General features: G+C 30.5%; 1 protein-coding gene across 1 annotated transcript in view; it reads left to right on the plus strand.

The window, feature by feature from the left end:
• The window catches only part of LOC111624326 (TGF-beta receptor type-1-like), a 55,909-nt gene extending 42,987 nt beyond the window's left edge, over nt 1-12,922 (plus strand). Inside the window, exons 8-11 of the mRNA XM_023367148.1 lie at nt 10,232-10,399; nt 10,475-10,756; nt 10,831-10,961; nt 11,029-12,922. Coding sequence (XP_023222916.1) covers nt 10,232-10,399; nt 10,475-10,756; nt 10,831-10,961; nt 11,029-11,154 — 707 coding nt within the window. The 3' untranslated portion in view covers nt 11,155-12,922. The remainder of the gene's footprint in view (nt 1-10,231; nt 10,400-10,474; nt 10,757-10,830; nt 10,962-11,028) is intronic.

A 12,922-nucleotide genomic window follows, 5' to 3' on the forward strand; every position in this document is an offset into this window, starting at 1 on the left:
TATATAGTATATGTATTATTTATACATGCTTATCTGAAGTTAACAAAATATGTACAGTAACTCTATATTATTATTTAAATGACATCCATAATCATAGATAAACGATTATAATCATTTTTGACCAATTTTGTTCCTTGCTATATTGATATCTGTAATTTTCTTTAACTATTTAATTTAAGACAGAAGGAATAACATTAATTAATTATATTCATTATTATAGCTCTAATAATAATATAGAATAGAAAGGGAATATTTATTTTATGGTTATCATAAAAGGAAATATCTCAGTTGCACTAATAAAACCTAAAACAATTATATAAACTAATAATGATAAAATTTGTGTGTTATTTTTATAAAATAAGAGTTAAAATAAATTTGATGTAACATGTACATTTTTATGGTAATTTCTTACATAATTTAACCTAATAGAATTCTTGAAATTTACAGCTTACCAATTTAAGAAGTCAAAATTTATATATTCTTATTTGGATGTAATCCAAAATTGATTAAGATTGTTGCTAGAAAAAACACAATGCAGTTTGAACACTATAAGTGAACAAAATATTGAATGAACTACAGAGAAGGTATGAAACAATTGCTACTGATGTCTTTGAATAACAGAATTAAAAACTTTTAAATTACCGTGTTTTACAAGAATAAGTCATAATAAGCACTGTTAGTCTATAATTTGATTAAAAATAAAAAATAATCTAAATTTTATAGACTTCTGTCATTTTTCATTAAAGAATTTGATTAAATATACAATATAGATCTATGCTGAAAAATAAGCTAACAATGGTATTAACCGAAGAAGAAGTTAGTCATATGTTTCTTTTTCTAATAACTTCTTTAGTAGTACTGTATTTGATATAGCCATAAAATTACTGCTAAGAAAAACAGAACAATTCTTAATTGCAATGTCACAAACACAAGTGGTTAACAGAAAGAAAGGAATACATTAGATCCTTTTGATTTATGTCCATATCAATGTAATAAGATGTAAAAATACACAGTATAAAATTACAATAGATGAATATAAATCACACAAACTAGTCTCACATAGTTTAGTCAGCCAAATGCAATATAACTAAAGGCTTGAGCGTCACTTTTAAAGAACACAAAAAGTCACCTTCGGATAGAAGTGATTGTACTGTATTTCCTTGCAAATTATTATTTAGGTACTTTTATATGAAAATTTCTTGTTTTTGCATTTTTTGAAATATCCTATTTTACTTATAAGAGCATTCTTTCATGCAAATCAGCTTGCTTTGGCTTATAAGAGAATTGCATTGATTTGTCAATGTAAACTAAATGTAAAGATTTTTAATAATGATTACTGTTTTAACACATCTTTGTTGCTTTCTAAGAAAACTTCATTGCTGATTGAGCCTCCCATAATGTATAATTGATAGGAAGAATCAAGCATTGTTCCCTCCATCTGTGCTATTCAACCCCATTGCAGATCTAGCTCACATGTAGTGGATGCAATTGTTATAATCTAAGTTGCCTAATATGCTGGAGTTTTATATTAATTTTTGAAATCATCTTGATTGATTATGTTAATAGTGTGAATTTAATTTTATTTTGATTTCTTTCTTCATTCATTTTAGTTATACTGGAATATAACAAAAAGATAAGAACAAACTTTTCCATTTATAAATTACCATAATTGTAGACTGTATAAGAACAACTTTGTTTTCTCTCAAATAGCAGATACATACAGACCTTCATACATATTTAAAGACACACAGAAAAGATTTACAGTTAGTGTCTGGGTCTTCCCCCACATCTTTCTGTGTTAACTTTGACTATTTAGCCTACTTAGTAAAGCTCTATTTGTATAATTACAGGAATATCTTCATGTCATATCTGGTCTGTTAGTTATTAATCCAATTATATGCCGTAGCATAAATTTTTATTATTTATTTTAAGTAATAAATACGAGAATTTGTTCTGAGATATTTTTGTTTTTTTTTTCATTTACTCATTTCTACCCGTCAAGTTGATTTATATACATTCTACATACTTAACATAGAATCTGCTTAATTTACGTCATCAAGACAAAGGATTTATGAACTCAATTACTAAAGGCTAAACAAAGAAGATACAATGAACACCAACATTGTTTACAGTTATATGAAGTCAATTACATTTTAAATTTATCTACTTCATTCTCTTCCTCCTCCAAACTCTCGGGAATTAAAATAGCATAGCATTTGAATAAATGAAATATTTATACATTAGGTATGCGAATGTACTCAGCCATATCGCAAGTGCATTAGACAGACATATAATGGTTTGACGGCAAGTGTTTTAGTCACCTTAATAAAAAATTTTAAATGCATATTAATAAACTAAAAAAACCTGTGCGCATTCAAAGTAAGGTTTTCATATGGAAAATAAATTATACCGATGATTAATTTTTAATATTCAATTACAGTTTACAAAAATTGTAATTAATATAAGTAATTTTTATGAAAATAAGATATTTCTTATACAGTTTCAGTACAGTTATGTACACTTATTAAAAACAAATGTTGACGGTGGTGTACTCGTAAATATATTTTAAAAAATATTAGAAATCTTTATAATGCCATTTAAATTATATGTATATATGTATATACATGGATATACAGAGGAGGCAAACAAGCACTTGCCATCTCTCAGAATTGAGTAAAAAATTTCGCAAATTATAATCATAAAAGTGATTGAGATACATAATCTTACACTTTTGACCATTGGACACTTCGATGTAATACTGTGTTCTATAATATACTTGTGAAAAAGAATCCAAATAAATTGATTACATCAATAAATTTATACAGTAGAGCGTCGTTTATCCGAAAGCTGATCAACTGAAACTTCGGTTAACTGAAAGCGTTCCAGTCGGACTGTGTCATGCTGAATCAAACGTTTTTGATACTAGATTAACTTCCAAAATATAATTTTTTTGTTTTTATATTTTTCAATATATTTATTTTGTCTGTACAAAATAAAGAAATAATTTTTAACGATCCAATAGCCTCGATTATTATTTTAAAAAATTTACGTTATGCTTAACATCAACGAAAATTCAATGCGAAGCAACATGCAACGGAGAAAAATTTCAACATGTGATAGGTTAATATATTTTTTCATACATAATCGGTTATCCAAAAAATAAGTTATCCGAACAATGCCAGTCCCAATTTATTCGGATAAATGATACTCTACTGTATTTGATTATTTGTCTCAAGCTTTGCCTCCCCCTGGAAAATTTTCTATGGGTTTCCAAGTGTATATATATATATTTTTTTTATATTACAAATAATTCATTTCATTTCAAAGATTTTACATATGTTTTGTTTTAGTTTTGCATATATCAGTTTCATATAAATTTGTATCCCGTTCACTCGGAGAAAAAAATAACGTTGCTAGCAAGTGAAATTTTTTAATCACAAGAGATACAAATTTGCATAAAACTGATCTATATGCAAATGAAATGCTTGACTTTGCATATACAAACAGGAGTATAAAAAATAAAAATTCGAATATATATAAATATATAATATCTGACCTAAATATTCAAAATCCATCATTTGAATTACAATAAGCGTTGATAAGTTCTAATTAGCTTTTTAGCCTTTATGCTTTAAAATATCTGAATTTATAATATGTTACAAATGTTTTTATTCTCTACCCTTGTATATAAAATTATTTTTTATATACAAGGGTACAACTTTTCCCTATATAATTAGTTTACTGTTTAAAATTTGGCATGGTTTGAGTTGAGCACTTGCCAACATTCTGTATTTTGAAGTCACTGATCTAAATTTTTTAGATATTTATTTATTTACTATGTTTTTTTTAATGATGATAAACTGCGATTTAACCAATTTACTTTACTACAAATCTCTGTTAGTTAGGAATTTATTTTTAATTGTAATAATTTTAGATTTTGGATTATTATTAATTTGCAGGATGCAAAACCAAATTAATGAAAACATTTGCTAGAAAAAAAGGAATCCTTTGCTTGTATGTCAGTTAGTTTGGATTAGCAAGAGTGTGCTTTATATGTTTAAAAATTTTACCTGACATTTTTTCATTTAACTCAATAAATATTCTTGTAAATTAATTTAGATGTTTCAATATAAATTGAATTGTTAGGTAGATAAAACAAGTAAGCAAATGAATTAGTTCTAAATACTACAATTGATTCAGGTAACCTGAAGGTTATCGGCATCAAATTACACTATTTAAAAGTCAGTTTGAAAGCAGGTTCGAGTTATGCAATGATACAAGTTATCTGCCAGTTTTTGATCTGCAACTTATCAAATGGCTTTTTCTTTGTCTAAACTTAATGAAGCATCTTTAAAAATGTGAGTAATTTATTCTTCGTGTGCCGTAGACATATTCATTTGCCTTTGTGATTTCTTTTTTCCTGAAATTGTCAAAAGTGTGCACACATTATGTATAATGTATATTCTCCACCTTTAGTTCTTTCTTATTAATTTTCTATGCATCAATTCACATTTTACTTAGTATTATTCGACAGTACTATTTGAACTTGTATCTTGAAACTTCAAGTTTCTGAGAATTATATAGAAAAAGGAGAATTACCCCTTCTGTATATAAAAACTGTCAGAGAACTGTTTAGAAGTAGTCTGTCAATTTTAGTTTTTTTATAGTGGATAGTTTGAGAATCAATCACTCAGTTTGTGTCATTGGATATCATCAACATAATAAAAAATTTTTCTGTTTATTTTAGCATCTGATATTATATATTCAATTATTTTTCCTTGTTTTAATTCTTCAAAAAAAGAATTGTCATTTTGTGTTCATTTTGTATTAGGCAATATTACAATATTTATAAATAATGTAACCTGATATACAACTCCTAATTATAATTAGGAATGTTAATTGAAGTATCCCATAGACAAGTTCATAAAACAACTTCCAAGTAGACATGCTATTCTATAGTGACACAGCAGAGCCATTTGGTCTGGGACTATCAGTGGCGTAGCGTGGGTGTCAGCCGCCCGGGACAAAGGAAAATTTCGCCATCCCCTTATTTAGGTATCTCAATTTAAAAGATTAGAATACAGTTTCGTCACAGAATAAGTAATGAAAAATTCCGTGCCAGTGTTGCCACCTTTTTAAAGTCGCTGATCCAGAGTTTGGCAGGTGAGGTTTGTTCGAACAGAAGATGAGCAGGTGAGGTTTGTTCGAACAGAAGATCCTGACGCATGCGTATGACATTTTGCAATGCGAAGAATAATGTGCAGTGCATGCTGGTTCTAAATCAGTTACAGTTAGCGACTAGGGAGACTTGGGTAGGAGGAGTAATGTAAGTAACCTAGATGACTTAGCTCTACTGGATATTGGAGGTGTATATGAATACGAATGATCCGTACAAGCAAAAAAAAAAAAATGTTGACAGGTTGTGCACGATATCCCAGACTGTCCGGATGGTAACACTATTCCGTGTTTATTTCAGTCGGTCCGAATCGTAGGTGCAACGAAAATGTGATGAAATGGTTCAAGTTTTTACAAGATATTATTATTATTTATTGTGAAATTTTGCCGCCCCCTAAAAAGTGCTGCCTGGGGTGGGCTGCCCCCACTACGCTACGCCACTACGCTACGCCACTGGGGACTGTTTTATATTTTACAAACATTTGGCCATTAATTGATTATTGCAGTGTTTTTAACCGTTTTTTAATAGTGGCATCCCAAGTTTGTAATTTTTGAACTGATAAAGAAGTAGAGACACTGCAAGAAGAATTACTGTTTGCTTTTTGAACTTTCAGTAATACATAGCACTCCAGTGAAAACCACTGGATTGTTGTATTGTCATTTGGTCTTCGACTGACAACACATTCTCCAATAAATTTATTAAGACATTCAATAAGGTGTACTTACTGTTTAACAAACTGATATGAAGTTTATAACACTCACTTCCAAGATAAGTCCTAGTAACTTTTAATATATTAAAAACATAAATCAAAGCTAGTTTGATCAGTTTTAAAACTCATTTTAAAGCATTGTTTATCCTTGTTTTGTGTGTTTACCTTGAAGCTTCAAAATACATACAAAAGAATAAAATTTAAACAATGTGTTTAACAAAACTCAAAGAAGATACTTATCAATTACAATAGTAAAAAAGTTATTGTATATACAGTAAAACTTAAAATAGCTCTTAAACTTTCAATGAAAAAAGAGAAAGAACGTAATTTTTCCCTATTTCTTCTTTTTGCCTAAAAGAAAATGAAGTTGTAATATTCAGCAATAATTTTCATCAAAGGTGACTGCTTATACATAATTATCTAATGTATTTGTAGTTATGTTTTATACTTTACAATTAAAATTGAATGAGAATTTCAACAACTTGATGATAAGCTTTTACATGAATGCCATTTCTGTTTAAGGCTGTGTACACACTAGACGTTTTTAAACACGCGTCGAACGCCGAGCGTTTAGCGGAGCGTGCGCACTGGCTTGGTTTGGAAATGGACGTGGAAGTGATTGCTTGTGTGTGGCTCCTCTATCGTCGCTATAAAAGACGATTGCAGAGGCAAAAAGAATTTTGGGTGCACCCAATATTACGAGATAGACTGACGCATGAAATGTTTGCGACGTTGTATCCAAAACTAAGACAAAATAAATTCAAGTTTTTTAATTCTTTTAAAATATCTATAAAATCCTTTGACGATGGTTGGTCTCTTTTAGATTTCATCAATAAATAGATAAGTATCAAAATGATCGTTTTCCATTTCAGCACATATATCTCAAAGCGCTTGGCTGACACCCGCAAAACGCGCGATCGAATGTACAGTAACATGGCAGCACATATATCTCAAAGCGCTGGGCTGACGCCCGCAAAACGCGCGATCGAATGTACAGTAACATGGCAGCACATATATCTCAAAGTGCTCGGCTAACACCCACAAAACGCGCGTTTTAACAAAAATCTATAAACGCGCGTTTAATGCGCGCTTGGCGAAAAGCATGCGTTTGAGTGTGTACGCCTACATAGAACTCTTGGTTCTTTAAAACGTGCGTTTAACGCACGTTGAAAAATGCCTAGTGTGTACAGGCTCTAAGATGTTATAAAGTGATTTGCATGCAGTGGTTATGTTTGAACGTCTTCTAAAAGTATCCTATAAAAAGATAATTTTAAAGTAAATTAATGAACCAATTTGTAAAATTTTCCGACGAATCTGTCGATTGCTAGGAGCACCCAGAGAACGATGCTTCCCCCGATGTTCCAAAAGGTCCTTTTTTTTTCTAAGATCTGGATCACGACCGTCCATGAGACGACACACTACGTATCCAAACACCAAGAACCAAAAACAACGAACCAAGCCCCTTCGTCTCTTGAGTCGCACAAATTTATAGATTTTTTTTACAGCAGTCGCCTCTCCATTGGTCTCTCATTGTCACCTGGTGACAATTCGAAACCTAATGGAGGGTGCGGGAAAGGTTAACATAGCGACTGAATATGATCCTCTCTCTCGTCGCGTTTTCCTCGAATTTCCCCGTTTCCATTGTTTAAAAGATTCGCGAAAAAAAAAACAATTGCATTGTTCAATCGAGACACCTAATCCGTTTCCTTATCGTCTGAAAAGAAGCTCTTTATTTTCGATCGAACCCATAATTCGGACCTCTCAGTCGACCCCTGTTCGGGTCCTCACATATGGTACAATAATTTTTCCCTCCATTTTTATCACAGCTTTTTCAATTATTGAATATCTGAATAGCTCATGCTAGGGTGTGGTCATCTCTGTGGAAATGTGCTTGATTTGTTTTGTAAAATAAGTCATTTGGCATTCCAAATATTTAAAAATGGCATCAATTATTTCTGTACACACAAAACTAGAATTGTGTACTGTAATTAGATTTCTTCATATCATTAAAACAGATCTCAATGTGTTATTCTCAATTTGATGATGAATTCAAGTTTCTGAGATAAAGAAGTGGGAGGTTAAAAATAAGGGAGTTGGCCAAGGTCCTAGAAATCCAGTCAACGAGCCATAGACTTGTTTGCGAAGATAACAAAAATTGTGTGCATGCCGAGTTCCAAAACAACTTGACACAAATCATAAGGTGTGTTGAATGTGACTCAGTTTGCAAAGTTTTCTGCTGTACTGAAGTGAAGAAAATTTTTTAGAGGACTTAGTTATAAAGGACAAAACTTGGGTAAATTGCATTACATCCGAGTCTAGAAAAGATTCCACGATTCTGTATCACTTTTGGTACATTTCTGCCAGGTAAATAATGGCAGACTTTTTAACAGAATTTCTTTGCAATCCCATTTATATTTTTAAACAATGAAGAAACAATTAATGCATATCTGTATTGTGAGATATTGGATAAACTTTGATGTACCATTAGGTAGGAAAAAGCCTGGAAAGTTTTGTCAATCAGTATGCCTCTGCATTGATGATTCAACTCTCCGTAGTGCAATGCAGATTTCAATTTCATTCAAAAATAATAGAATATCCTGTGTATAGTCCAGACTTAGCACTCTCCAATTACCATTTTGTGGTTCACATTTCTCTGATGATAGTAGTTTTGAACAAAGAATTTTTGCCTTGGCTTATGCTTGGAAAAGTGTATTTTTCTACATAATTATCAGGTCTAAACTAGAAAAATTTGTCAATTTCACATAACTATTTTTAGTAATATGCCAAATGACTACCGGATTAAATTGGGCTACTTTACCGCTATTATTTTCAATTAAATTTAAATAATTTGGTACTAAAGGTAGGTGTTAGGACTATCTCTTATTAAATTTGATAATTAATTTAGAATATTGTGGAAGAAAATAATCAGCATGGAGTGGGACTCAAACTCACAACTCTCACTTTACGTGTAGATGCTTTGTGTATGGAGATTTATGTAGCGTAACTGGCAATGCATCCATATGATAAGTGGGAGTTGTGGGTTCAAGTCTCACTCTGAGTTAACTCTTTTCTTTCACAATATTTAAATTGTTTATTAATTTAGATATAATCCAGCAGTTGTTTGGTATCTTATTAAAATATTGGACTTTGCGATTCTTATATATATATATATATATGACAGTTTTTATATGCTATTTTAATTGGTCATTACATTGCAATAAAAGTTTGTAGCTTGTAGATAAAATTAGTAAATATTATTATTAGTGAGAAAGAATTAGGTAAAAAGCAATAGTGTATTTGGCATATTATTTATTTATTTATTTATTCTTCTTTTCTTTTTTTGGGAATGCAGAGCCAAGTACTTAACAAACAAAACATGTTCAAATCTGTTGCTTTATAATTAAGCAACTATACATAAAGAAAATGAATTTTTTCAAACCTGAAAATGTTATGCTATATGAGAAAAAGTGAACTTAAACAATCAATGGTATTGAAATTATTCTGAAATTTTAAAAATATATTATCAGAACTATGATAAGAAAGATTAAACTTAAGTTTGAGTAGAAAGTGAATATGATACTAATGCTCTAAAATAGAAATTGTATATCCATTTCCTATGTAAAACAGAACTTTAATCTTTCTTTGTTGTAATACCAAAGATGGAATTAAATTATTTAAATACAAAATTTGACTTGCTTTTTAAATTCTGAGATATTTGTGCTGTTAGATGATGGAATAGCAAAAAAAAAAAAAAAATAGAATTCTCTTAGTGCACTGTTCCCACTAAGGCATATCAGGATGCAATTTTAAAAAATTGTAGACCTATAAATTCCAACTTGCGTTCATCTGTCTGGCCTTCATTAATGTCGAGAACGGAGTTAGATAGACGACAGTTGAGACCAGATAAGGAGAGCTTAGTGGCATGAGACCCTGATTAAACTTCTGGTTTGGATTGAAAATCATGTTATTTCAATTCAAACATTTTAGATAGATGACCAAAATGACTCCAATGTCTCCATTCTTAACAGGAAAAGTGGGATGTACAGTACACTACTAAAATTTGAGAGCATTGTGACGAAAAATTTCAACCTGGTATTGTGATGATGTCACAATAAATAATTGCTTATTATTACTGTATTATTATACTGCTAGTTCTTAATTGAAATGGATTTTTCTGTATTTTTACATTCACTTTGATAGCTCTCAACTTTAAACTTCAACATTTATGCTGTTTACTTTTATATACAAAAATTTTCTGGAATAGATTTATGGAAATATAAAATTTTATCTATAAGTATTATCTTAACATTTATTATATTGAATTGTTGTTTGTTTTCTATTTGCAGATAATGGTACTTGGACACAATTGTGGTTAATAACTGATTATCATATGAACGGTTCCTTATTTGATTACTTGAACAGAACAACAGTCGATATTGCTACCATGTGTAAGATGACTTATTCAATTGCAAATGGATTAGCTCATCTTCATATGGAAATTATGAGTACACAAGGTTAGTTGGTTGTGCAAAAGTATTAAAGAAATTTCTTATATTAATAATAATAATAATAATAATTCCATTATTTAGGGAAACCAGCTATTGCTCATCGTGATCTAAAAAGCAAGAACATTTTAGTAAAAGCCAGTAAAGAATGTGCCATTGCTGATTTAGGGCTGGCGGTGAGATTCGATTCCGTGACAAACTCCGTGGATATTCCGCCGAATCCGAGAGTGGGTACCAAGAGATATCTTGCTCCGGAAGTATTGGGCGAGACGATCAACACAAATCATTTTGATTCGTTCAAGAGAGCAGATATATACGCCCTCGGACTCGTTCTTTGGGAAATTGCACGTTGTTGTGATATAGGGGGTAAGTTTCCAAAATTTACTTCAAACCCTCGTAAATTAAAGTAAATAACAATTGATTATAATTGTTATTTACAGGTATTTATGAAGGTTATCAGTTACCTTATTATGATATGGTGGCACCCGATCCTACAATCGAAGAAATGAAGAAAGTGGTTTGCGTCGACAAACAGAGACCGGCGATTCCTAATCGATGGCAGTCTTGCGAGGTGAGTCACTAATTTGCACATTTTTAATTTTGATATTTGAAATATTCATTTACTCTTATCCAAATAGGCTCTGAGAGTCATGTCAAAAATTATGAAAGAATGCTGGTATCATAACCCAGCGGCTCGTTTAACCGCACTCCGGATAAAGAAGACGATTGCCAATTTGGGGGCTCATGAAAATTCGAAAATCTGATACTAATCTTTCATAGAAAGATGATAATTTAACGTATAAAACCACTGCATGACTTTTATTACAGAATCTACGAGGATTACTTTCGTACGAAATGGAATCCTTGTAGGAACGAAATGCTTTCGTATGAAACACTTTTCCCAATGATATCTTCATTTTTTAGTTTTTCTTAGAAAGATTTACATATTATAGAAAAGTTTTGAGGTTATTAACTGAATATTGTTGTCTTGTATTTCACTATTTCTCGATGTTAATATAAAAAAAAAGAAGTTGGTAGTTTTATCATGTGACTGTTATTGTTTATAATGACGTGAGTATAGATTGTGTAAATATTGAGAAATTGTAATTTCTCACTCGAAAGTTGATATTATTATAAAGCGAACATGGATTATATTGGAAGTTTTTGTAGGCCTTGTCTTTTTAAAGATGTTACGGCCATAATACTGGTGCTATAATGTGACTAATATTGGGATTCATAATCTCAGGCCTGGTCATAAAATTTGGAATAACATATTCCTAATCATGTTGTCCCTAAAGGAGGTTAAGTTTTCAAAAGAGTTTTAGTGATGCCCGACCTTCCAAGTGAAGTTAGCTTAGTAACTATCCTTAGTATTTGTTTTTGGAATGACGATACAAGTAAAAACTAATTTATGTTCCTGTTTAAAATCAAAAAAACATCTTGGATTTGTTTTTTATTATTAATTCTAAATTACAACTGTAAATTATTAACAAATAATTCATTACAATGTGCAATTTGTTATAAATTAAGGAAAAACAGTAATAATATTTAAAAAAAAAAAAAAACCATTGAAAATGGTCACATGGAGTTTAGCGTATATAGGTGTCTGCATATGGTTTGTTGGATTTTCTTGCATAGCATCGTAATGCTTGTCTACATATTTGTAACTTTTAAAGTTCATAAATTATTTATTAAAGGTTGCCAGTATATGGCGATAACATGACGATTAGATAAGAGTTGTAAATAATAGTATATTACGCTTGATGAAGCTTGATTGTTGTTTCTTTTTCTTTTTTTTAAAGACGACTGTAAACTCCATGCTCGATGTCTCTGTGGTGCATTTCTACCGTTTGTTTGGGGAAATTTCCTGTCCGAAATGTCACGCATTTTTTGTTTCCATGCATTTAAATCAATCTTTTTTCATACGATCGATATTCGTATAGTGTAGGCTTTGTATAATAGAAACAATATTTGTGCCTTTTTACTATTAAGTAATTACTTTCTATTCTGTATTATTATCGGATGTTTATCATTGTCGTCGTCTTTAATTTGGCGATGCATCTATAGTTTTTTGGGGATGTAATAATCAGTTTGATGAACACTGCCATTTATATAGCTTTTCTGATTGTTGCACTAAAGCCCAATCATTTTTAATTGTGCTATTGGATTATATATACATATATATATATATATATATATATGTGTAATTTTTTATTATATATATATATGTATATATATATGTGTATGTGTGAGTGCGTGATTTGTGTTTTTTTTTTTAAGTGTATTAAGAAAACATTCCTGAAAATGATCTCCGAATAGATACTGGGTTCTGGAATAGTTTGTAACATACCGGTAAAGTTAAATGGTATATTTGATACCATAAAAAAAAATTATATATAAAACTATGTGAGTGTTAGTCAACAGTTTTGTGTATTTTTAAATTTCGAGCTGTCTGACAGTCACAGATCGAGTGCGAGACGAGCAGTATTATACACACGAGTGTACGGAATTTATATATAGTATTCTTTGATA

The sequence above is a fragment of the Centruroides sculpturatus genome, unplaced genomic scaffold (genome assembly GCF_000671375.1).
Source record: "Centruroides sculpturatus isolate CEXI.00-Female unplaced genomic scaffold, Cexi_2.0 scaffold367, whole genome shotgun sequence".
Taxonomy (NCBI): Eukaryota; Metazoa; Arthropoda; class Arachnida; order Scorpiones; family Buthidae; genus Centruroides; species Centruroides sculpturatus.